At 36.3% G+C, this 27932-nt stretch overlaps 1 protein-coding gene across 1 annotated transcript in view; it reads left to right on the top strand.

Moving 5' to 3' along the window:
• Window positions 1-3804: 3804 nt before the first annotated feature.
• Window positions 3805-27932, top strand: part of LOC135475041 (histone-lysine N-methyltransferase PRDM16-like) — a 97895-nt gene continuing 73767 nt past the window's right edge. Inside the window, exon 1 of the mRNA XM_064754776.1 lies at window positions 3805-3895. Within this exon, the coding sequence (XP_064610846.1) occupies window positions 3859-3895 (37 nt within the window). The 5' untranslated portion in view covers window positions 3805-3858. The remainder of the gene's footprint in view (window positions 3896-27932) is intronic.

Here is a 27932-nt window from a genome sequence, read left to right as displayed (position 1 = left end):
TATATATATGTGTGTGTGTGTATATTCTATATGTATATGTTTCGTAAAACAAACGTCAAATAAACCGAATTTTTCACGTATATAATAATACATATATATTCCAGTATAAAGAAATTCTTTTGCCGGTAATCATATATAAATGCGGCAGGTTTGTTTTTATTTCTTTATATTTTCTGTGTTTTTTTTTGACGGTTGAGGTAGGCACCGCCACTTCCCGGTCAGTTTACAAACTAATTCTGACTTAAAATCGCATGTTACCGAACTAGAGAGAGAAAGAGCTGGGTTCAAACTTTCGATCATGCAAGTTGGTCGAGGGTCCAAATTAAATGTGACAAAACATTGAAGTATATAATATATTTTATTACATTAATAGTTTCCTGCCACCATAATGCTGGCCGCGGTCGTATAATATGAAATATTCTTGAGTACGGAGTAAAACACCAATCAAATAAATAAATAAATAAATATTACATTAATATATATACAGGCCAACATTGTTTTCGCATGAATCGCAGAATGATCTCCATCACACCCGACCCTCAACGCCAGTTTAACCAATAAACTGTAGGTAAAATGGTATACTTCTTCGAAAATGACATTGTTTACATTAAAATAGCATAATTACGGAAATGTGACAGACAGTAAAAATCCTAAAAAGTTGATTCACGGAACATTGACTAATGGAACATGGAACTGTGTGCTTTTTCATTGACAGTTGTGTGTAAAACAGTTCTATAGCATACACCGGAACTGACAAATGACAATCCGCAATTAAGAATTTAAGGGAAAGGAATTGCGTTTCTTCAATTTGACGCTGAAAAAAAATCTTCATTTAGTCAGGGATTTATAATGTGTTAAGTTTTATCCCAGGTTTATCTAAAGGAATTTTTACCTTGAATTTACAACTGTAATTTAAATTAACTGTAACAGATGAGTTATAACATTCGCGCAGAAAAAAACTTCAACAGTATAATAAAGACATTGTCTCTTATTATTTAGCGCAGGTGACATCTTAATTTATGGAAACTGCCTATGTGGGATTCAGAAGTGTCAGATTTGGGTAAATATAACAACTGATAGGGCACATCGACAACTGTCTAAAAAGGTACACATCGGAGCTAACACGTCAAACAATAGAACGGGCCAACAGGTAACATCTTTACAGTCCGTCGCTTTGAGAATGTTCATTTCGGCACGAAGGTAGAGATGGGCTGATGAGACGTTGTTTACGGACACTTCCGAATTCTCACCCTATAACGCACCATAACTGTCTTGTTGACATGGCTCATGTCAAACGTCAACAGACAAGACAAAGGCCAAATATTAGCTGTTTATTTTATGATGTTCGCCCACAGATACATCAATGTCCGGCCATTGTCAGTTGTGTCTGTTATAACTGTGCCAAACCACAACCACATCTAAGCCTGGATGATGCAGGCGTGCAGGTATATATACACTGCGGCCGATTCCACATTAAACCATGCAGTTTGCACTCAAATCAAAATCTGGAATGTGAATTAAACTATTAATTTTCAAAAGTACCACAATTTGAAACATTCAACATGTGTGATCCTTAGACAATGACAAAATTTTCACTTCACAGTATATGATCTGGTTCGTGTTTTATAATTTAACTCATTTATAATTTACCTTGAAACCATGAGGCTTTCTTTGCGACTTGCAATTATGCAGCATTATATTTAATACATACATTGTAATAAAATTGTACTTTTCTTTAAACAAACTTCTCTCCCTCATTTTGTTTCTTTTTCTATTTGTGATATATATGTTATCTTGCTCGTTTTGGAGAGATCAAAAGCTTTTACTTGGCAATATTTATTTGACAAAGTTATTATAGGGACATCATATACAGTGCATGCACTGAGCAGGTGTGCAAACTGTCTGCAAAAGCACCAATTTCAAGCCTTTTTTAAGAACGGTATGTTGTGAAAACAAGTTATATTTTTATATGCCCTTCATGTTAAGAGACACGAAGTTTATAGCTATAAATGTAATGTAACATGCAGCCCTCCATGCGTAAGATCTAAGAATGGAATTCATTTTGTGTAAAACAACGCACAATTATTTGTTTAGTATATGTTTATTCGACTGTTGTTTATATATATATTCATTAAATTTATCTATATATTCAACAATTTTTCCTCAACAAAGTGACTGTCAGTCTTATGGGCGGAAGACACCGAAGCATGCGTACAGTAAAATAGATGACCTTTGGTAAGTTACTGGCCAACTTTACCACTCGTCGCATAATTAAGTAGATCTGCCTTGTCATATTTGCGGTATATATATATATATATATATATATATATATATATATATATATATTCTTACTCCATATTCAAACTATATTTTGTTCAAGCATTCGCATGTATGTAATTTTCTTTTTTTTTATTTGGCTGTGTTTAGGCTAGGTCTATAAAGGCCTATATCTGACCGCGGTCTTTCACCAAACTCAGCCATTCATTAGGTGATGTTTTGGTTGATACTTTGTCGGACAACTCATATCATACTAAGGCCAATATATAGGCCTATTCGATCAGAAATATGCTGTGCTAATGTCGATTTTGGATCGTGAGCCTCATAATATAAAATAGGCCTATTCATGTACACAATATCGTGTTTATATGTGAATAGACTAGACCTATTATAAGTCTATAAGTGTGTGTGTATGTAAAAAAAAAAAAATATATATATATATATATATATATATATATATATATATATATATATATATATATATATATATATATGTATATATATTTACATATGTGTACGATATTGTCATCTCCAGTTCTTGTAAGCTTATATCGGACAACAGCACCGGCGTTCTACTCCGCTGAATGCACCTCTCGTAGACAGGTATACCCTATAAGCACCTGTCCAGCCATGTTAAAAGGTCCCTATTTTAACACGGTGTTCCCGGGATTAAAGAGTTGCCCGTGGGCTGAGGCGCTCTACCTGACGTGAGATATTGTTCCCCCTTCGACGCCTCCCCTTAGCTCTGTAGGGCTGAGTTACAGTGTCCACCGACTGGCGTCATCCTCTCGCTAGCAGAGATCAAATACTCCTCGGGTCCTGTGTTTGCCTTCCCCCGTGAAGCTATGTACGCACATTGATCGCCACGTATGCACTGACAACAAATTGACGTTTTTTGGATGTCTTGCCAATTTAGCAGCATTATAGGGGAATTAAGAGATGGGGACTACAGGTGGAAAATAAAAACAGATTTTACCCCCTTTTACTTTCCCCTTTTCATATCGTTCCATATAATCTAAAATTTCTTTAAACGTTGGGTTAACATCTGCTCCAAAATAGGCCTATAGGCATAATATAGGCCTACTAAGTTGCACTTTTCTTAGTCGTTATCGATACTAATCTCTACGGTACTCTTAATGTTTGTGTCGCTTTAATCGTCACTGTGTGAAATTGTGTGAAAGATGTAGCCTCCGTTTTAATTCATTATATTAAAATTTCGTCACCTCTGCATGCTAGCCAATTTTAGGCAAAACGAGACTTGTGTTGAGTCCACATCCTTTAATGACTTGGCCACCCCTTGATGATATCTGCACATTTGGCGTCTACATGTCAAAGACTGTGTTGCTAGGTTATTCATCGCGCATATTGTTTGTGAGTGTAAGCAAGCACGCTGCCGCCAAAGCTTGCGTTTGTTTCCATTGTTCTCGCGAAAGAATGGTGAGAAAGTTTTAAAGGCGATATTAATTTGACGCCATGAAGCGAGGAGGCCGCATTGCGCATGCGCGCAGGTAGGGACAGCAGATTTGACAAACTGTGTGATTGGGATCAAGAAGCGATCAGTGACGGTTGTTAGAAGACAACATGCGGTCCAAGTCGAAAGCGAGAAAACTAGCTCATGGTAAGTCACCAGTCTTCTCCCCACGAAATCTTAAGTGCCAGTTCTATAGTGGCGAACTGTCTTGTTGATATATACTTCGTTCAGAAGTTGACACAGTTTTATTTTTGGAAATGCCTCCACAGCCGAAAAATCCTGGAGACGGGTCGGTTGTGTTGTTTGTTTCTTGCAGTCATCCGATGCCGATTTCTGTTTCGATTGCAAGTCAAAATTACCATGTGAAGTGCGTCAAGAACCGTTATGAAATCTCCTAAACGATTTTATTGTGAGTGAATTGTGCATGTACATGAACCGAGTATGATTCAATATATGGATTTGTAATGTTTTGTTTTTTTAATCAGCCCGTGGAGGTTGTCAGGTGCATATAGTAGATCTGACGTGTTTATCACTACACATAACGACGTCATCTGTCCATAATAATAACCGTTCGTTATCTTATGCAAACTATTAAATTATGACACCATATCGATCGATGTGGCAGGATTAATACTGTGTAATTGTGAAAAACAAGGCTGATATTTTAAATTAAAACAGTGTCTCCGTAGTATCGGCCCTTTATCTGGTTACAAGTCATATATGTAGGTACTGTAAAACACCAATCAAATAAATTTAGGTAAATAAATCTTTTCAGTTTCACTTCTGTTATGGCCTCAATACCCTTGTACCCTACCCACCCCACCTCATGCAACCCCACCTACCTCACGCCATGCACCCCCCAGTCATAAATGTTATAAATATAGTGTCACTTAATTTTACATTGTAGTAGGCCTCCCCGCATTTCACTGTTTCTCACAGAGAGAATCCCTCCCTCCCCCACCCCCAATTCAACCAGCCAGTCCCTCAAAGAAAAGTCAACCCTCTCCTTGCATCTAAATTCCAGGTTAGAACAAGTCCCACTGTCAGTGGGTATTTGGCCAGTAGACATCTGCTAACCATTACTAAACCACCATCTATGTGCAGACTTTATTTATAATTTGTCGATCCAAGAAGGCACAAGGTGGTTTTTGGTGTGTAGTGTCAGCCAGGCTTTTAGTTTTAGAGACTGTATCCCTCCATTTCACAGCATATGGTTTAAATAAGAGATACCCTGCAAAATGGGAGAAAAAAAGCCATATACCTTGGAATATCAGTTGTTTGTTCAGACTAAAGCTGTGAACTTTTAACCTTATTATTGATATTCAGATACATCTACAGGAAATTTTCATTGTCTTGTGAATTTGAAATAGATAATGGCAAGTCAGAAGTTTTGGTTATTTGTATTTGTATATTTTATTAGTGGCACTCAAATAATTGTTAAATATCAATGAGGTTTGATTCAAGAGTTTATCAGAAGTTTATCAGTATCTCCATTATGTACCCTGTCACAGGGAAGATTACCACAATGCCAGTATGCATAAATAATCACAGCATGGGTGATTACTAGATAAAGTTCTGCATAATGTTTTAATGAACTTATACTGATATTCTCAATGATTTACATTTTTCAAGTTCGGGGAGACTAGAAATGTTCCCAAGGTCACTTTCTGAAACAAATTGTACTTTTCACAACAGCTCCATATTCTAAAGAGAAGATATGCTTTCTCTAGTTACATTGTGACAAAGATACTTGTATGTAAGTTTTCAAGACAAAACAGTAACTGTTTCTTTTTTGCTGTCCCTTTCATCACCGTCTATTTTTTTCTTCTTCATTCTTCACTTTATATAAGTCTACATTTAATTCATTCATAAATTGTTACAGTTTAATATCATAGGATTTTAATCAGCTTTTCTTCTTAAGACTAAATGGAAATAGCATTGAAACCTGTATAAAGTGATGTGTCTAGGTTAACATGAACTAAGACAGCTGTTACTTGTGTAACATAGTATAGAGAAAAGTTCACAAGGAGATTGTCAGTATTACCTGTGAAACTGGATCTATTTTCGTTATCTGAAGGCAACAGGACAGGTTAATTGCATCTAATTAGTCTGTCATTACCAGGATTGATGAGTTCAGGTCAGATTTATGTTACATTTTATCTATAACGAAAAACATTGACGCAAGCCTCAGATTACAGTTTGAGTACAGACATAAATGGAAGTGTTGTTTTTGATCGTTACTCCCAGTTAATTATTTGTATTTCTGAAGTAGAATTATTCATGATATTTTTTAGTTGAATTTTGTCCATGAACTTTAATCAAAAGCTTATGCATCTGTCAAGTGAACAGGTAAGATTTAAAGCTGGACGAGTTAAATAACAAAAAGAAAAATCAAAACTCTATATGCATAAAGTAAAACTCAGTAAATTGCATGTGTACTTCAGAAACCATTTTTATAAATACAAGAACACATTTTGTTTTTAAAATGAAGTTTTTCAAAAACTAAATAGGCCTATGTATGTTGAATTAATAAATACCTGTACATCATATACCTATCATACTGGTGTTTGTGAAATATTCTTAAGGGTGAAGACAGAAAAATCAAAGAATGACTGAAGAACATTTCACGTGTGGATGTAAGGGATGATGAAACATTTCTTGTAGTGGACTGGATGGGTTTATATTTAGGGATTAGCGTTAACTTTCTGTTGGTCAAAACCAGATTGCATAACCACGGGCACAGAAGTGCGCTCTTGCTGAAAACTACCCAGCTTAACAGTAGTACATCTACATATATCCTCTTTGATAAACTGGCATGATTATTTAAGCTGTAATGGTGGTCTGCCAGCTAATGGCTATGAAGACAGCTTTTTGATGATTTGCAATTTGTATGGTACAAAAGCAAGTTGAATGAGTGCCAACAGAAAGCGACCTGATTTTGATGTCAGTCATGTTAATAAGCGTGTAATTGGATATACCCATGATTAGATAATCATATATGATTTAAAGATTGTCACATGACATATTGTTATGGGAATTGTTTTAAATATTTCCTTGGAAATGCTGCTGAACCATGCAGACTTTATATCTGCTAGCTTATGTCGGCTTTGTTTAATTAATTGTACGCTGTGTGCAAAGAAAAAAAATTAGTGTTGTGTAATTTGTTCAAGTTAACACCCAAGTTATTTTTTTACAGTGTTTTGAAAATAGTGCTTTTTTCTAGTGCAGTTGTATTAATAGATGAGAAATGAGAAAGGTTGAGATTCTACTTGCATATTTCAACAATGAAGATTGAAGTTCTGATGTTGCATTCTTGTAGAAGAAAATTTGGGAAAGGCCCATTGAAAACACCTTGGTTTAGTCCTGTCCTTTGAGCTAAAGCATTCTTATTGGATTGTGGTTATCAACATCACAGTTCCCAAAAAGAACAACAGGAACAAGTTAGTGGCACACTATTTAGAAGGGGATTTAGGTATGAGTTTGCCAGTTAACCCTCATGATGAGGAAAATCAGAGATTGTCATGACAACAGATATTAATTTGTTATGTAACTCAGAAACTTGAAAAGAAGTTTTTATGTCATTATTTGGTGGAAAGTAACATACACTGGTTTTTAAAATCTGCTGAATAAATAATTGTAGGAATTGAAACATCTATGATTCAAAACAAGGTCAAAAATGTACTATTTGAAAAATGTGATAGAACTGATCTTAATTACATTGGTGAGCCTCTGTAAAATTGATTATACACCAAAAACCCAACTTTATTTAATCATCACATGCATTCATGATGATTTTTGTGCAGATTTAGTTAATACATTAACATTGGATGCAATAATTTCCTGCTCCATTGCATGTGCTATTCAGTTCAGTTGATCTGGTGAATTTGAATGTCAGTTTGAATTTATGTAGACGTTACATCCTGATAATATTCTAAATTAATAAAATTCTAATTAATTCTGATTATCATTTATAATCTCCTAAGTTATTTTTTGTTACAATTTAACCTCTGGTGGCGATGATACAGCATGATCTGTAAAGCTTTTCTGCCTGTTGATGTGTTACAGGCCCGTGTTTAATTGTGAGGATGACTTATCACCTCTTCCCTGAGGGCATAGCCAATATCAGCAGAGGGGCGGTCTTCTGATCAATGCTTAGGTCCCATATCCCCACAGGGGGTGGGGATGTGGGCAACTAACCTTGTAATTGCCACAGTGTTACATGGGACAGTGATTTGAATCGCTCAATTAGACTAGATGGAGCAGTGCACAATTTGCTCATCCTTTAATCGTGCCACTTAAACAGACATGTTAGCTGTTGGAATGGCTTAGAGTGCACACAGAACTACCATTCACATATCATGAAAAACGGCAACAAGAAAGTTACTAAAACACCTTGCACTTTTGACAGTATTTCGTCACTAATCTGTTTATGTTTTGCCACTTTTTTCAATTTGAATTTTAGACCAGATTCTTTTCAGCATTGTGATGTATGCATTTTTTTAATGTACAAAAAATATTTTAACAGATTTACTAGCTGCTACTCTTATTTCAAAATGGATGCTGGTGTTAGCCTAAAGAAATCACACTTTACATTAGTCAGGGTTTGTATATTTTTGTGGTATATACATACAATTCCCTGAAAGTGTATTTGATATTTTCATTTTTGTTTTTGTGTGACATGTTGAGTATGGTAAATTTAAACCAAAGTCTCAAAGGAGAAAAAATATTCTTTTCATTTTTTTTTAATCGTTGGTTTCAGGTGTCGAAGATTTTATTGATGTACATGTATGTCTGGTTTTCAATCAATGCAGAAATGATACAGTTTGCTTTTTAAATACCTTTCTCAGCATTTGACATGGCTTCTTTAAAGTTGAGTGACTATGATAATGTTGCCCTGCACAGATATATACCTGGCAAAGGAGTGGAACATTGATTGTAGATAACACTTGATCTGAATGGTAAACAAATGACTGTCAAGCTAGAAGAGGACCTGTAGTGGAGCTTTAGGATAACATGATTATCTAATTAACAAAGGAGTTGAAATCACATTAACTGCTGGGCTGTCTGGCAAACAGCAATTAGCCGGAGCTATCCAGGAAGACCATGGTCCTCCAGCTGTGAACAACATCCAGTTAGTGTGGGTTTTGTTGTCCTGGTCTCTCAATCACATGGCCAGTTTTGTTTTGCCCAAGGGACAATTACCGGTGGTGACACTGGGCATGTGCGAAGTCCCTACCCCATGTCAGTGTCAATACCGTGGGTTAACTAACCTCAATCAGCCCATGTCCTGTGCAAATGAAATTGAGAAAATATGACCACTTGGTCTGCAGTCGTCATTTCCCCTAGACTCGGATTATCATTGTTCCATCAAATTCTCTGATAATTGTGCTATCAACTGTTTTCTCCATCTTTTGTTTGTCCCTCTTTTTTTCACGGCCTGATGTATATGACGGCCTTAAACTTTTATCTGTTCTTTGACTGGGAATTTACCTGAGCTGGGTTTATCTCACCTGGCAGCCTTTGTCTGATTAATCACAGGTGAACCTTCAGCAGAAACATCCTATATAAGCATTATGAAAAACAACTCGGACAAAACTGCCAGTACTTAGATATTGATGACACGTCTGACAAACCATTGTTAAGTTGAAATCCTCTTACAGATCTTGTTGTTTTTCACAACATTTGCTGAGCCTTACCTCTGTTGTCACTGTTTTCATCTATGGATGTGCAAAATAAAACTGTTGATATTGGGTGAACCTTGTTCCACATTTTAGAGTATGAACGTGTCCTGTACAGACTGACATTTGGTAAGAGAAGTTGACTTTTTCAAGACAATGCGTATTACTTCACAAAGGGTGGTAGTAGATGGATATGCTGCTAAGAAATGCCTGTATAGAAATACAAAGTGCCCTTTTGTGATATTAAATACCAGTTTTCAGAATGTTTCATATGAGGTAATCATCTTGCAATTCAGTTTTGGAATTTAATGTGTAAATTGAATTTAGAATCTGGTTAACACTCATTTCCATGAACCAATTTAAATATTTTGTCCGGCATTGTCAGAAGGAGGCTGCCAAAGCTACCAGGTTACCATTTACTTTTAAATAACTGTACATGATAAAAGCTCAGGTAAATATGTTCATAGCTGGACTGTAAATTTAAGTTTGCAGTACAGACTGAATTTTTTTCTGGATACCTATTGCATGTATGGGTGAGAGGATTTGGCATAGCTTTGCAGGTTGTTTTCATTTTTTGGTATATACATGTACAGGCGTGTATACATTATTTCATCTGTCTGTATATCTCCAAGAATCATCTTTAACTTTCATTATCGGAATATAGAGGTACATTTGGCTGAAATGACCCTCAAAGCTTTGGCCATTTTGAAGGTTGTCTTGTTAACAGTTTTTCAGTGACTGTAGCAATCCATGTTGTGTAGAGACCCCTATGTGTTTATGTCCGAACCATTCTAGGAAATGCTCAAATCTTGACCACAATTTGAACTCTCTCTTAGACACTGTAAGATATTTGGACATTTACTTTGAAGAGTTGACAGAGTTTATTCACTGAAGATATGTATAATGTTGACGCTTGTTGTCTGGATATTTCTCAATTTCTGTTCATGAACAAAGAGCATACAGGATGTAGTTTATCATTGGCCACTCAATGTCTGCTTTCAGAACTTGATTCTAAGAGTTAGCTTCAGTCTGTTTTATCTGTTTGTAGAACATAATATTGCTTTTCTTCATCCAGAGGTAAAAAAACAAACTAGAAGGTGTATTTATGATTTGATGGCTTTATTTGTGGACTAGCTGATAGTGGTGTGTTTTGTTAGGCATTTAGGTAAGGTTTTCATTAACATTCAGGAATCACTTAGCAAAGTGGCATTGAGGCTAGCTCCAGGAGTTGTCAGATGTCTGGGTAGTGACACCCAGTTACCCATAGGGCAGCGGGGTGCTTAGATCAGTCCGTCGCCTGTCGCCCCATGAAAATTCAATTATGCCTTCTCTAACTTAAATGATAAAGGGAAGGTCACTTTTATTGGCCATGACGTCTTTGGCATTAACCCTAAAACTGGCCAAGCAACATGTTTTAAAAACATTTAATTAAATTTAAGGCATCATATTTAGACTATTTTTTTCTGTACTTCTTGCCTTATCATCACATGTATGATGAGTTGGATAAACCAGCAGGAAGCTCTTGACATCTCCATGGTAACATAAGAAAACAAGAATCATTGGAAAGTGATATTAGCTAAGAAAAAAAAAAGATTTAAATAAGGGGAGAAAAAATGGCCAAAATCTAGCTGTATAAAATACCACAGTAAATTAAACAGTTATTCCCATCTGCTGTTATTAATCTTTATTGCAAAGCTGAAACCGGATAATTTATGAGATTTTCTCTGCTAATTTGGAAGTATTAATTTTTTCCTTGCTGAGTTTTTTTAATTCAGCTTTGCTGTAGATTGATTGAGATGCAAAATTATCTACCATTGGCTGAATGATCGGATTATGTGACAAGGCGGGAAGGAAATGTCATACAGACCACACACTAACTCGGAAAAGATAACTGTGGGTGTCATGACAACCAAAATGGCAACAAGTGGGAAACATTTGTGTCAGAAATGAAATGCCTTCCTGTTCCCTGGAGAAATTTGTAAATTTTGTCTTTCACTTAGTTTTTTTTTTTTTTTTGGCATAATGTCAATTTTTGTATAATTTTAAAGAAGGTACATTATTATAATTTCCATTCAGATAGAAAAAATATGAAGGCTAAGCAGTGAAAAATAATGGATACACATTGCAGATCAACAAAAAATAAATTGTTGGACATGTGAGGATAATTTTCAGGTGAACATATTGGTCAGTTTATTAGGTGACATTGTGTTCAATTTTTGTGATGGGCTTATTAAGCTAGATTGAAATCTGTATTTTGCATCCTATAGTGGGACTCAATTAAGCCATGTAAAATATTTTCAGATAGATTTATATAGCAAGGCGTACTGTAATTCTTCAACTTTTTCCAGGTTTATATTCAAGGATATTTTAAGGGCATTGTTTTGTGTAGACTGCATGATAAAGTAATAATTTTGTTGAAACCCTGAAATTGGCAAACTACACAAATACAGTTTTGTCTTCAAAATCAAATCATAAAGGTGTATAAATTGCACTGAAAGTTGCTCTTTCATATGCGAAAAGTTTTAGGAATTAGGGTAATGTAGATTATGATAATTATGCATTTTACCATTATTCTTTTGCTGATTACTTTAGAGTAGTTAAGGTGTGTTGTTAGGGATAAACAGAGTGTACACTTTACAATATGTTATCAACAAAGTTTAAAGAAATTGTTATACCTTTAACAGCATTGTATCATTATGTATTTGATTGTTGTTACACATTTAACAGCAGTTTATCATTATGTATTTGATTGTTGTTACATGTTTAACAGCAGTGCATTATTATGTTTTTGATTTTTGTTTAACTCCATGAGGGTATAGTTAGGGACAAAAACGCAGTATAGCATTTTTAGGTTAACTACTGCAGGAGGGTGGTGTGAAACAGAGAAGAGGAGAGTTTCTTTGCAGGAGATAATTGTCTGGTAATTTAAGTGAGATTTGATAAAAGAGGAGGGGGCAGATAAGGTATCCTTGCATAAGGCTTTATTTGTGGGGATCACTAAGTTCAGGCAATTAAGCCAAGGCTGGAGGAGAATTAAGTTAAGGAAGGCTATGCTAGCTCAGTGCTGTGAGAAAGTCAACAGGTTGAAATTGATATGCTCAACCCAACCCCAACCTGTTGTAACCTGTGGATAGTTTTGGAGGAAACTTTCATCCCTGGTTTATCCATAATATACTTCTTTGACCTTGTATATTAACATATGCATTCATATCTCCACAGTTCATCAAAGGTGCTGGAGAAATCTTTTTCTTTGATGTACGTAGTGGAAGATGTTGGGGCTGGTGTGGAACAGGCCTTTAGCATTTAGCAATGTGAAAATTTGCTAATATAGTGCATATGTACATGCATTAATTGTTCGAGTTAATTGTTTGTTTCAGGGGTCTCAAGTCCAGCTCATGCTGGCTTCCTCTCCGGCCATACGTGGGAAGGTCTGACAGCAACCTGTGGATGGCCGTGGGGTTCACCCGGGCTGTGCCCGGTTTCCACCCACCATAATGCTGGTCGCAGTCGTATAAGTGAAATATTTTTGAGTATGGCATAATGCACCAATCAAATAAATAAATAGATAAAATTCTTTGTTTCTTCAGCACTTCATCACAACTGAAAACACAGGAATCAGTTCCCATCCCGATAATTTATTTTCTATCTAAAACTTCCACACCTGGAGCAAAATAGTGATCTAGAGAAGAAAGATTTTATCAATTCAGATATTATGTTTTTAAAATATATAAGTGAAAGTAAATAAAATGTGGACAACATCTATGAATTATAATTTGTTGTTCAGAGGTGTATCGGAGAAGAGCTATGCACTGATCAAAGACAATAAGATATGCTATGCTCTGATCAAAGACAATAAGATATTCTCTGATCAAAGACAATAAGATATGCACTGATCAAAGACAAGATATGCGCTATTTATCCGTTAAAAACAGGTTGTATGTATCCAGATGAAGTCAGTTAATCAGATAGTCAGACATTAAACTAGTGACGTGGTGTGGAAATATTTCATGTATATCAAACATTTTGTGGGGTTTTTTTTTGTCTGTATGTGATACATCCCTATGGCTTTGTAAGAAGGTGTACACACCCAGCTGTCATTTTGTTCATGCTGTTACTGGTGCATTATGATACATGTTGGATTATTGTAATTTTATTTTCTAAGTCTGTTTACAGTATGGCTAGAGTTGTTGCAGTACGTTGTACTGTCACGGTGAAAGTTTCATTATGTATCTGTGTTCTGTGCTGAAAAATTGTGCTGAGGATCTATCAGAAGTGCATGAATTAAGCGATAACATTTGCTTGTGTTGAAAACTTTGTGGAAAAGTTTAGGATGAGTAGGGTAGGTTAAAATGTGGCCGATATTTCCACCTTGCCCCTGGGGAGACCAGCTATAGTGATGACCCACATGGGTCGGCCAACCATTTCCGTTTTTTGTCTTCACCAAACTGGGCTCGCATTATAAAAAATGGAAAAGCAACAGGAGATGTTTTTGGGAGAACAATGGAACAGTGGAAACAAAGGAAATACCGAGGCATTGTGGGATGCCTAGGTTGAGATGTTGTCAATGCGGAGACCTGAGATATCTGGTCATGGTTAGGGCGGGGATGTAAATTAGCTGCTGATGCTCAGATCCATAGGGTGCTGTATCCAGTCTGACCCATCTGAGTCAATAAAAACAATGAAATTCAAACCAGCCACATCCATGGGATCCTGTCAACAAGTGTTTCAAATCAAGGGATGGGTTTATATCCCGACACAAATGGATGCTAAAGTTTAGGAATGTCTTGTCAATTAGACAGTCTCTGGCAGCTAGCAGAGTTGCGGTTGATCTCCCTTGTTTGGTCATGCTGAGATGGTTTTGAAGGAAGAATTCTAAAAGCCCATATGGGAGCTCATGGGGTGCTTGATTGAGAGTGAGAATGGACACATTAAAACATTGCAACAATGTCTAGCTGAGAAATGTCTTTATGTTTAGAAGTTGGAACAGTTCTTCCGTGGCATGTGTCTTTTCTTCTGGTCTGTTTCTTTATGTCAAAAACTTTAATTCAGTGATCAAGTAGAGTGATTAGAATTAGAAATGTGTAACATGCTTTACCAACTATTAATTCAAGCTGGTGAAAGTTTAATTTGGTGCTCAGTATTGTTAGACCATGTAAAGTAGAAAGTACATGCATATTTCAAGGTTTATATTTAAGAAATATTGGTAGTGAGATGGATATGAAGAAAATACATACGTGTTGGAAGGAGTAAGATTTAAATGAAAAAAAAAGGAATGATGCTTTTTAGAAGAACTCTTGTGGAATTTGTGGCCTCTCTGGGGAAAGTGTTGGACTCGATGGCAAAGATTACTATGTTAACTTTTTCAGGGTCAGAGGTTGAAGGTCGAGATACTGGGGTTGAATACTGCTGTGCAATGTTCTATTAATGACTAGACTAGACAGTGAACAGATAGTTCCCCAGACAAGCAGTGTCAGGCAAGGAGACTTTCTCACGCCCTCTCAATTTGCCGCAACAGATTTCTTTTAAATGGCCGAGCATAACATTCTTGGATGTTAGACATGGCGAGGAAGGACGGACTCTTGACCCAGTTCAGAGTACATAGATGTTTCAGTGACAGGACAGGGAATGTGCTGTATCCTGTCTTCTCTTCATACACCTGTTATATTAACCTGTAGTTCCATTTAAGTCTTCTAAGGTCAAAATAAACAATATTTCCCAGGAATTTCTAGAAGTGTCCACCCAGTTATTTATACCTGTATGTGAATGTTATTAAAACTGTGAAGAAACTTCATATGTGTGTATATATATATATATATATATATATATATATATATATATATATATATATATACACTGATGAATTGATGAAGACAAATGTGTGATATAGGTATGCCTGCTCATTTCTTCTGTGATGTATACATTTGATTTACATTTGATTTTTACATCTCAAGATATTGATTTGCTTGTTTTTTGCTATCTTTTATACTTGTGTCCTTACATTGATATTTCATCAGTGACCCTTTGATCTTTACCTATGCATCACTGAGTTTTGGGGGTTCACAGGAAGTATAATGGGCACCATTGGCTGACCCCTGACCTGTGAACTTATGTGGAGAGGTTACCCTGGTTTCACCTGCCCTGCCATTGTGGAGGTATTCCATAGAAGATGGCCATTTCTGTCCGGCCAGTCTGAATTGAAGTGTATCTTAATCTTTCTCTTTCTATTGTCATTTTCATAGACGTTAAACTTTTGTAAGCTGGTTCAGTTCCTGTCTACATATTAACAAAGGCCTTTTCTGCAGAAATCTATGAATACTGCAGCCGCTTCCTCTATTCTGCGATGTCAGGAAGGTATCCGTTTTGGCATGGGAAAAAAATGGGTAACACCTGACTGTAAAATATTCAGATTTTGCTGGCATTATAGCGTGCAAGATAGGTATTGTTGAAGATTCGTTGAAACAGAAATACTTTGCAACAACAAAACCTTTAGGAGCAGTCAGGAGTGTAATGTTTCTAAGAAACTGTAGAATCTTTTTAACTTTGAAGTTCAGCTCTTGATTGGAACACACAGTATTTTGATGTACAAAAAGTCTCCTTTCTTAACACCTGCCACTAACTCATTTTTTTAAAAAAATTCTTAAAAGCTTGCAAGAAAACCAAAAACAAAAGAAATTGTGAGTGTTCTTAGAATGAAGGTCCTAACCGATCGTCCATTAAATGTGGACTTGTGAGCCCTTACTGTGGAAGCTAACCTGAGCTCTCTGACATACACGTAGGTGTCAAACTTTTAATTGTTTCATCCTCTGGCCAGAATTACAGCCGGGTATCATGTAGCGTGAGGATCGCTGAGAAGATTGGCCGTGAAGATCTCTCACAGACACAGGTGTCGTTAGCATGGTGTACTGTTCACCTTTAATTTCATGCTGATGACATTTTATGGAGACGGTATATCCCAGAGTATCACGTGACCCTTTGTCTTTCTTCTTTAATTTGTCAGTGTTGAAATTGAATCGTGCTCTGGGTGCTACATTCGCTCTTGATGTTGCGGTTATCTTTAATTTATTTATGGCAACATCTTGTGCTCTGAGTAGAAACACTCTTTAATAAATCTGAGACGGATTGTAGACAGGAATTTTAATTCCTGAATCAAGTTCATTGAGGACTAAAATGAACAAGAACACACAACTTACAGAATATTTTTAAAAGTTACATTTAGGAGAAATGAATGCACTTTTATAAGAGCATCATTCCATTGCTCGTTAAATAATTAGGCCTACATATACCTACATTTACATATGTGGCGTCTGATTCACCTAGATCTTATTTCAACAAATTTTGTTTCTGCATCATAAAACGTGAAATTGTGGAGATATTCATGTTTAATAAATGACAATAAAAAATAAATTAAAAAAGTACCTATGCACTGTATATATATATATATATAGGTAAATGCATAAATCCTATTTATGCAAACTCAACTTTTTTTAAAAAATATTCACTGTGGAAAAGCATTTTCTAAAGCCTTCAATGTCTGAATTTCACAAAATTTTAGCATACAGTTCTTTAGAATTATCTTTGTATCATGTCATCTTATAGTGTTACAACCTACATGTAGTCAGATAACATGTTCAAAAAAATTAATGAAATGTTTTTAGAAATAAAAAAGAAAACAAAAGGAAAATTCAGAAATGCGGTGAAATATATACTCTCCACCATTTTCCCACTTCAACAAAACCTGCCTGTTTTAGCCTGTAGAAACTGCCAGACTTACATTAACAATGAACCAGCAAACTTTTTCATAAAAATTTTAAGCCTTGATTTATTCAAGGAGGGGGAAAGGAGATATGGATTTGAACTCATGGAATCATCGGTGAAAGGTCAATGGGCTTGAGAGGGGCACACTGAGGGGGGAGGGCTAGGGATGAGTTTGTATGTGTCATGTTCAAAAACACTATGGTTTTATTTTCGCATTTTACTGTTGCTCATCCCTGTCGTGTCAAGTTAAGACAGCCTAGACGAAGAGGGATGAGTTGACATAGACATGATACACGAGGCCCTAATCCAGGTGAACTTTGCCAGGTAAACTCACCTGTTAGCGACCCCCCACCCAGGTACAGGACGCCCTTTACCATAGGGGTGCTGATGTCAGAGGATAGAATGTATGGCCTCTGTTTTAACATGGTGAGATGGAATCTCACAAGATACTTGTAATTGTACCATTCATCAGTCAATGTACATTGTGTATAGTGGACAGCTTGTAGGGTGGTGAGTTCAAATCCAGTACACTCCAGTTTGGATATGTAACTGTTTAATAGAAGTTTTGGATAATAATATCTCCTTGCACAGTTCATGTTTTTGTTTCTGGGGAAGGGAGGAGTAGTTTTTATCTGCATATATGTACAGCAATCATGTTGGCGAGTTTAAAAAATTTTAAAAGTTTAAAAACTAGACATCAACAGATTGTGAAAGTGGACCTGAAGCTTTGATGGATGAGTGTTGCCAGTCTCATGTGTGTGACTTTATCTACATTTAACACCTTGGCGACAAGCAGAACTTAAAACCGGAAATAAGATCTCCGAAGATCTAACAAAGTAACACTATATTTTTGAGTAAAGGTGTGGAAAGATGTTAGCAGATGTATTAATTGCTGGAAGGCTGTGTAGGTATGTGAAACTGTTAATGTGACCAGGTAAGACAGTGAGTGTTCACCAGCCTATAGCAGCAACTATATACTACTGTCATAGGTATGCATGAACAGGGATGTCAGATGTCTGCAGCAGTCTCTCTGATGAAATGAAACCTTGATGAATGATTTTACCCCCCAGAGACAGCAGCTGTTCAATTTCATAGAGCCCATGGGGCGGGGGATATGACGGGCGGGGATCTTACGACGTTAATTTCGGGGTGATTTATTTAGGGATATGCAGATAGATTGAACTGTCTTTACGGCCAGGTAGTTGATTAAGGTAAGAGAAGCCAGCGTGCTGACAGGTGGAAATTGACGAGCCCATTACGTTATTAACATATGGTGTGGATTTCCCCGACTGTTTCATTTTCATCGTCAGCTCTATTCTGTTCCAACAAGGAGCAAACCTCTCGGCAAATTAAGGCCAAGCGATTTCAAGGAACCCGACGCAGAGATAATTGATCTTTGAAGGTCGCAAAATATCGCAGATTAAATCCGGTCTCTCTTAATGTTGATTGGGCGTGGAGCATTGTTCGCAGACAGATTGGCTTAAGTACTCTAGAAAACGCAGTTGAAAGGATAAATGAAAACACACTTGAAAAAGAAATCATAAAGTATGCCAGGATATTCCTGCTGTATAAGACTGATATAATTTGAAATCCCCATTAGTGGGAAAGTGGTATCATTCAGTTCTCGTTACTTCAGAAGTGACACTGTATTCATTCCCTAAAGGTGATATTGGAAGGTTTATGAATTGTTGGCACAAATCGAAAAAGATGTCACAAGTTCTAAACGTGTTATTGTGAAATTTCTGTGAAGTTATCAGTAAACCCCTAATGCAAGGTATGCATTTTATCGCAAATATCAGATTATTTAAGAAAGTTATCAGAAGGAATAATTTGTATAAATTTCTATAGGACCAAAAAAGTAAAGAATGGACTCTACAGAGCAGCAAGACATACCAGTATATGGAAATTTGATGCTAATGCTGTAAAGAGGTATACATTTTATCAAACTTCCCTTAGTGGACCATGTCACTGGTAGTTATGTGTTTGCTTTAATTGATGGGCTCAATGAAGGTGCTAGTGACACTTCACTACATGTGGTCTGAGTGCTTTGGCTTTTAATGCAGGATCCTGTGCATTACATTTTACATTTTACCCATGACAGTCCACATCTTTTATGTACATATTTGAAAATTATGGGGGTTCAACCAGGCAGTGTCAGTTTCACAAAGCAATTCGTGACGAAATACATTGTACTTTATAAAGTCCTCAATTTTTTCAACTTCCATTATTTTGAAACATTCCGATATAACTATGTGGTGTAGAGAAATAATTAGCACAGTTTTAAAAAGATTGTTTCGTTTTCATAATAATTGTGTGCGTAAATTCCACTGAAAAAAAGTTCTTTCGTAGTCGAAAAGGTTGAAGATTTACAGTAATTCAACATAGGATGAACATTAGAATTTTTGTGAACAATGTGAAACATTTTTTTCAGCATAAATTTATTTTAGAATTTTTTAGAATTCATTTCACAAGGTTAGTCTGACTTTTGCAAGTGTAACATTGGTATCTCATTGATAAGATATAAGTTTAAGGGGTTACAATTCTTTGTGATATCATATGGTAAAGCTGTTTACCACGTGAAGATGTCTCAAGTAATCCTTGGCTGTGGGCTAAATATACATAGTCCTCAGTGATCTTCTTTCCTTCTGTGCAGTTGAGCTGTAATACAGACATTTTTATCAAAGCCAACAGATTTTTTGTTACAGAGTATAAAGAAGACTTGTGTGTATACCCTGGAGGATGAAACTGTTTACACTTTGGCGGGGTGATGACACACCTAACAGTTTTATCTACCTAATTAGCCAATAGATCGGCCAGCTCTCTGCTTAAGTTGGTGTTACCAATATCCAGTATGGCCATGCTGGACATCTAAGCATTCGCACCTTCAATGACCCATCGTCATGACAACCAAGACATACAAAGTAAACACTGTCAGTTCCAGGTTGAGCAACCCCTTGTTGTGTTTATGTCTGTCACTCATAATTGGCAATTTGTTTGACCTCTGTGACCTTTATCATGCAAAACCATCATCATCTCGTCTTTTAATCACCAGAGAAATCTGTCTGAGGCTTTTTAAACTTACTTTCGAGATTCACAAATGAATATGTCAGTAGCTGTGCAAATGAGTAAAGGAGATCTAACATCTTTTTATTCACGTGGTGCTGTTCAGCTTGATTGAAGATAAGTATGTACCTCACCAATGCTGTCGCTGTGAGTTCAAGTCCAGCTCATGCTGTCTTCCTGTCCGTCCATATGTGGGAAGGTCTGCCAGCAACCTGGGGATGATTGTGGGTTTTTGCTGGGTTCTGCCCGGTTTCCTCCCACCATAATGCTGGCCGCCGTCGCATAAGTGAAATATTCTTGACTGTGTGTGAAACAGCAATGAAATAAATAAATATATACCATTTCCTGATTCTCAGGGAATGATTATTCATAAGTTTGTCATGAAATAAATAAGAACTATGTTGCTTCTGAATGTATCAATTCAGGTGTGAAGTATTATACATGCTGTAAATCTTCAACCTTTTTGACCTCTAAAGCACTTTATCCAGCAGAACAATTGTTACGAAAATTGTTTGTCTCTAAAGATACAAGCTTCATGAAAGTGTGCATATTTTTTCTCTACATCCCATAGTTCTCTTGGAGTGTTTTAAAATATTGGTCGCAGTGATGGTTAGAAAGGTCAAAGAATAATAGTATTCGATATTCTTAAAAACTTGGATTGATTTATACCCAAAATTTGGATTGATTTATGTAACGATTGCAAAACCAAAAAGCAAAATGCTGATGCAGTCATTGAACATGAACTTGTATTCATTTGTGTTAATGTTTCATAGCAGGAATAGATTTGCTGTGTTTTCTTTTCTCCACCACTAAGCACGCATGACTACATTATTGCCATCAGGTGAAATTCTCAAAGCTCTGATTGTTTCCAGCTGTCTGTTGGAATTCACAGAGTTCTTCGTTTCAAAGATTGTCTTTCTGGGATAATTAGTGGAGCTCTTCAGGCATTAAAGGCTGATTTGTTGTTCAAGATGTCTTGGTGGCTTGCTCACAGGCATGTTTCCTTTAAGTTCGAATTGCTTCAAACAGATAGTTACTTGTCCTCCCAATGTTGTTTGACTCTACTATGGAACTATAGCCATGTGGAAAGGTTTATTAGGGGTGTACTGCTCTTGACATCCTGTCTCTGGGATTTGATGCCCTGTGGCATTCTCTTTCCTGGGGTCAGAACTGTTAATTGTCATCACATTAAAATGGCCATGTCAAATTAGATTGGAGAGGTTTAAGGTACTAAAGTCAGTCGAATTAACCTTGAGTGAGGATGGGAAACTGAATGAGTCATTAACATGTATGAGGAGAAAATAGGAATTGTTGTTTGAGAACTTTGATTGGTTGATACAGTGTGAAATGCAGATTGATGAATGCTGGTTTTGGATATAGTGACTACATAACACATCAACGACACTCTGCATGGGTGGGACGGGCAGTAAGTGAACACTAAATACATGTCATAAAACAATCTTATGTTTTTTTTTTCTTCAGTAATATACATGTGTGTGACAGTCTTGTTAAACATGGGGTTTCTTCATAAGAATGGGTGTCATCAAAATTTCTGGTAAATTTTCTTTCGCTTCCACATCATGGAACATGAGTAGTATATTTCGTTTGAATTTTAACATTTCTCAAATTGCAGACATATTTTGCTTGATTCAGATAGAATCTTCCACCATATAGGGTTTTTTGTGAACTTTGATTAATTTCTTATTTGAAAAACTTAAGTGTCATTTTAAGGCCTTAATTTGCATGCTTCTGACAGAACAGTTTTACAAACCAAACTTTAAGTTTTGATGCTTTATTTCAATGACATATACCCAGAACTTAGAGAAGTTGACAATTTGATCATCATACTCTACAGAGTTATGATAATCTACAAATCATGCGCAAAATATGATAAAATGTTGAAGGCTGATAGTTATCAAGTTATCAGACCTTTCGTCAAGAGACAGACTTTAGAGATGTTTTTGTTGACTTCATGACAGCTTCCTGAGAGATATGCAGTGTTTTTTAGGCTATGGAAACCACTTGTTATGTCCTAGATGTTTCCTCTATTCCAATCTGTACATTAGATAAAAAAGGACAAGAAAAACTTGAGACAGTTTTTTATCATTGGTCTCAGCATCCGTCTAGCAGCTACAGTGGTTATCAGGCTTGTCTTTGGAGACATCTTGACTGAATTATCCGAATTCTGCCTAAAGCCTGTAAAATAAGAAAACATCAGTCTAAAAAAAAAATAGGGGACTGAAGTTAAAAAAAGGGCATATATGTGAGTTTAATATGAGAGTGGCTGGTAGGGTATCATGACTGGCCATGATGACAGAGCCTGCGACATGTGGCTTGCCGGTGGTTCGTCACTGGTTTGAGATTCCCACAGCATCTTTACCACACCCTACCGCCGTGGGAAGATTTGGTGAAATTTCTGATACCATGTTCTGGATGCTCATGCCAATCTTAGTAATTAGTCTAAACCTGAGATGCCTGAAATGTGTAATGATTACCATCGACTTTAGTCAAGTCCATGCATCTATGTACATTTGTAAGACCTGTCTAGACTGATCAGACTCTTATTTTGCTGTCTTACAATTTTATTAATATGAAATTTCAGATGTTTGAATTGGATTATCATTTATTTTGATAAAGTTTATTCTTGATTCATACTATAGCTGTTATCCTTTAACTGTCTTCAACAAAGTTTTCTTTAATGGACATTTAATGTACAGTTATGAAAATAGAGGGTGTAATAAATTAAAACAAATCTTTTAAATATAGATAGAAAGTACAAAATAAATGTTTGGCTCTTGGTGATAAAACTGGAAATGTCAATGAAGAAATGAATTTGTTTAATTAGCTGATGTTTAATGGTACATATAGTGCACGATTTTCATCAACTTTCGTCCAAACATATGTGTTCATGCTGACAAACTAAATTTTAAAAATTATTATAAGCACGTAACCTATTGCCCTGTTTGGGGTCAGTATATTCATTCAGTGATGTCTTAACCAATCCGTTTAAAGAGATTTTACTATCTCTAGTGGATTCTTTTTTTGTTTGGTTGCAGAAGGATCTAAAATATTGATTAGTGGTTTAGTAACTCAATCAATGGAATGTGTCTTTATTATTTTCTCTCAAGTTATTGGGATGTTATCATCTGCGAGTGAATGCCCCATTGCCTGGCTGTGTGACAGTACCCCCTCCCCCTCCTCTCTCCCCCAACCACCACTCTTCCCCTCAGTGTCTCAGTCCATGGCCCACACATGGCCCCCACTTGTTTCAGGGATGTTTTAGTCTGTCATTGCGGTCCAGGCTTTTATATTCATCCAGGATTGTATACTAGATATATTTAGTTGGAGAAACAAGCATTCCCATCTGGTGCCAATGTAATCTATCAGAATTAACCCTTCACCCTCCCAGGGCATCAGAGTCATCCTCACCAAGGGACTGAGTCCTTAGGCTTCATTCTCCCGTCTTCCCTCCAACAACTTTTTAACACATCAGTCGGCTATAGTTGGCTGTAAACAGGTCCAGGGCTTCCATTTCACAATTTTGTATACTTTTATATATTCCGACCATTGTCACCACAACAAGCTATAGATGTGATGCTTGCTAGAATGGTGAGGCTGAAAAGGCTAGGAAAAAGGCCTGTTGAATTTATACTGAGGCGATGCTTATTTTGTGGTGATTGTCCATTGAACTACAATTCGTTTAACATATTGTTACTAGGGCTATTTGAAACTGTGTTAAACTTTTCTTTTCAAGGGATGTGATAAGCAGTACTTGTAATGCCTAAAATGTTGTAATCTATTATGTATTTATATTGTCCATATTATTTATTTTATTTCTTGAAGTCTCTATTTCACCTAAAGTTTGGCTTGTAAAAATGAACACGAAGGCTTAAGAAATTATGCTTTTAATGCCAACAGTTTTCCTGAAAAGAAATGAATCAGATGAAAAAAAAAAAATCTTTAAATCACTCCATAAAGTTCATTTGAAAAATGCTGAACTGCAGGCGAAATGCATGTACAATAATGTTAAATTGCTCTTGGTAGTTCAAAAATTTGTACATAGTTTCAGCGTTCAATGGACGGACAGACACAGACAGAATGACAAACATCTAAAACATCTAGTCTGATTTTGGTTATGCTAGTGCAATGTACCCCATGCAGCCCCCCCCCCCCAGCCTCCCCCCCACACTCTTGACAGACTTCTTCAGATGCAGGCAATTACATGTAAACACATGAGACAAGGTGCTGTGCTGATATAAACACTGTTAAGGAATGTGGAAACAAATCCTCAGTGATTGACCACAGCATGCAGGAGAGGAAAGTCACACACAGTATTTAAGTCGTATTAAAATGAGCTGTGTACATAGCAGGATGCAAACCTAGCAGTCACCATGTTACCCTATTTCCTCAACCTTCTCGCTTATGAAAGAGCCAATTTCAGCGCAATTTGTGAACATTTGTAATTTGATTTTAGAGACAAAACTGCATTGGTTGGAATGGTCAGTTTCAGGGCTTCACATGGAGTACAGTTTTATCAGTGCATGAACACAGAATAATGCCTTCAGCATATACTTGAAACATGCAGAAAGGTTGAAAAACTACAGTAGTGTACATATTTGAGTTGAGTACATGATAAAGTTGAGAATATAAAAAACATGTGTAATAAATAATAAGTAAAAGTATCTAATTCACATCTTGGTTTATAATAGTGTGGTGGAGGTATGCACGACTCTAATGGACTTTAATGTGGGGTCAACAGAGCCCTGGGGGTAGGGTTAGCACCAAGATCCCAGGTCAGTTTCCACGCTGTCTGACTGATGTGAGTAGCGATCTGCTCCCCTCTCTTGGTTCTGCTGTACCAAGAATCAGATCTATTTTACATCATGTGAGGGAGGCTAGCAAGTAAGGGGTGTATGCATGGGCAAAGATGTGTTGCACAATTACTAATGTACATCTTCCTTGAGGGTGGGGTAGGGTTGGGGGTGAGGGTGAGGGTTAGTGAATTGAACTTTTGGTTTTATAAGCTATCTGTTAAATGTGCCATCATTGTGTCACATGATATGCAAATGTTTATTTTTCTGATTAATTCCTGTGTAGTTAGTTTTAGATCTTTTTTTTTCAAAAAGAAGAAAGGTGACAATGTTCTCAGAAAGTAATATTGAAAATTTCCTGCACATAGAGGTATTTGTTAGGATTTTTCAGTCAATAAAGGCCACTAGTTTTTAAAGTGAAAGGAAATTTACCCCGTTACTATCAGTTCTAGGTCTGTCCTCTGCTCTCTGTTGAAAGGTTAAGTGCAGGTCACTCAAGGTCAAGTGATTGCAGAGATTGAACTAAATTTTATTGTCTTTGAGGAGCTTCCTAGGAACTGTTGATTAGATTACAACCATTAGATTATTGACTTAAACGAAATGATGAGAGTCTAAAAGCCAGCATAAAGTCTGACGCCAAAACGAATTGGACCATGTCTGCGAATCCAGCTAACATCGGAATGAGCCAGCTGGCCAGGGAATGGTGAAGGAGCTACCACTTTAACAGGAAGCCATTTTTGTGTGCCATCATCACCTTTCCTTTCAAGAGGAGAGCGAGAAATTCTCAGTCAGCAATAGTGATTAAACCACAGGCTAGAGGAAACAGTGGTGCCGAAGCAATGTTGAAGAAATTAAATCCTAATTCGCTGTCAGATGTGGTTAAATTAAGCTTAACGTGACTGAAGCCAAGGAAATGGCTGCTAGCCTTGCGGACAGCTTGACATTCTATCTGATAGCTGCAGACAATGATCAGAATGCAAAAGCACATCTTTGCTGTCTGTAATCTCCCAGTGTCATCCTAGGGCTTCACACTGACAAGTTTTGATGCCTTATAAATGAAATTTGACAGAAGTTTGTTAAGTAAGAAGAGGTTGCCAAAGCCAAGATGTCCTCAACTTCACTAGATTCTTTTTTGTACATCTTGAATTTAGTATTTCACAAATCATTGCTCTATTTTAGACTACCAAACATCCTTATGTTTTAATATAATAATGGTCGTAATAAAAGCTTTATCTTTCAAGAGGATACATTACATGCACATGAAATATGTTTTCATCATATATATATATATATATATATATATATATATATATATATATATATATATATATTCAACTGCTCAAATAAAATTATGAAGCAGCCTACACAGTATTTTGCCTCCAAAATCAAATTCTTAAATTTGCATATATTTTCATTTTTGTAGATAGATAAAATTAGTCTACACAGCTATCAAACATGTAGGAAATGGTTGTTAATTATACAAGTCTGTCATCCATTGTACCAATCGGTTTAAAAATACATGAATAAACCGTGACATAGTCACTGTCCTATAAATATGACTTTATTAACCAATCAGTCAACACAAATAAATTTATCAGAAAATTAAGTCAAGTTGCTTAATTCTATTCTTGCTGATTCGTCTGTGTGTAACATGTCATGTTACTGATTGGATCATTGTTAATAACCAGTTAAATGAGCTAAAAGAGTAAAAAATAAATATACTGAAACCCCTAAACTCTTAACTGCATGACAAACAACCAATGGAACTGAAAGGTGTTTAATATTTAAAGAAAACAGGTTTAGCAGTTGACAGATGAGTATAAAAGAGTATTGCCTTGGTCACAATACATCTTTGCCGTGTAGAGATGGTGTGTTTGCCTCAGTGTATTTGCTTGAATTATAAAGAAAAAAAAAATGACCAACTTCTGTATTACGCATATTCAAGGTGGCACAGTGTATTTGTAAAACTGTATCACAATGTATTGGACCTGCTCATTTGTTTCTTGTCCAGTAAAAAGAGCTTGAGAGTTGAAAAAGTTTCCGATATGTATGACATCGTAATGCCTGTGTAGAGAAGCATACTTCAATTTCCAGTTAAAAATAAGATTAGTTTCATGATTTTTTTTTAACAAGATTTAAGTATGAATCACAAATATTTAAGATCTTATAAGTAACTGTTTCTTGTGCAGATCTTCAGTACTCTTTGTCCGACCTGAACACCTCACGATCATTTTCAGAATATGAATTATTACTATTTCTATTCTCCCCCCCCCCCCCACAAGAAATCCTAAAATGGATACCAGTACTTTATACATATGCAACGATTTAGAGAAGGGAGAAGTGAGTTTGAATGGGTACTGAAAAGCACAGCACGATGTGGTTTCGTGTAATGAATTTTCTTTCAAACATTAGGACATTGTGGTATGTTTTAAAGTAAAAGATTGCCATAGTTTTGCAACTCAAAATTTGAATTTTAAGGTGTATAAAAATTGAAATTAAAAATTCCTGTCTGATACCTACATGTACCGTTCTTTGAAAGTAGATATAGGTTGTGCTAGACTATGAATATATTTAGTTTGTAGCTCAGTTTCTTAAATTTATTGGAAATCATGTTGAATTTCAGGCAAATCGATTAAAACTAAAATCATTCCATGAAACCCTGCTCCAATATTACCTGTGAAGGCCACTAAGGTGAAGGTGATGAGGCCGTCTACAGCTGGCCAGGTGATTCATTCATTGATGTTGGTCATTAATTAGGTGGGTGGTTAAACGGCAGGCTGTTTACCCCAGGTTAACGAAGAGGTGAGAGGTATGGGGATCAACCCACAGTCCCAGTGGTTCAGGCGTGCTTCTGCTGCCGCGCTGTGAGGCCATTCA

Source organism: Liolophura sinensis, chromosome 9, assembly GCF_032854445.1.
Source record: "Liolophura sinensis isolate JHLJ2023 chromosome 9, CUHK_Ljap_v2, whole genome shotgun sequence".
Taxonomy (NCBI): domain Eukaryota; kingdom Metazoa; phylum Mollusca; class Polyplacophora; order Chitonida; family Chitonidae; genus Liolophura; species Liolophura sinensis.
The sequence above is the reverse complement of the archived record's forward strand: the minus strand, read 5'-3'. Positions and strand labels throughout refer to the sequence as shown.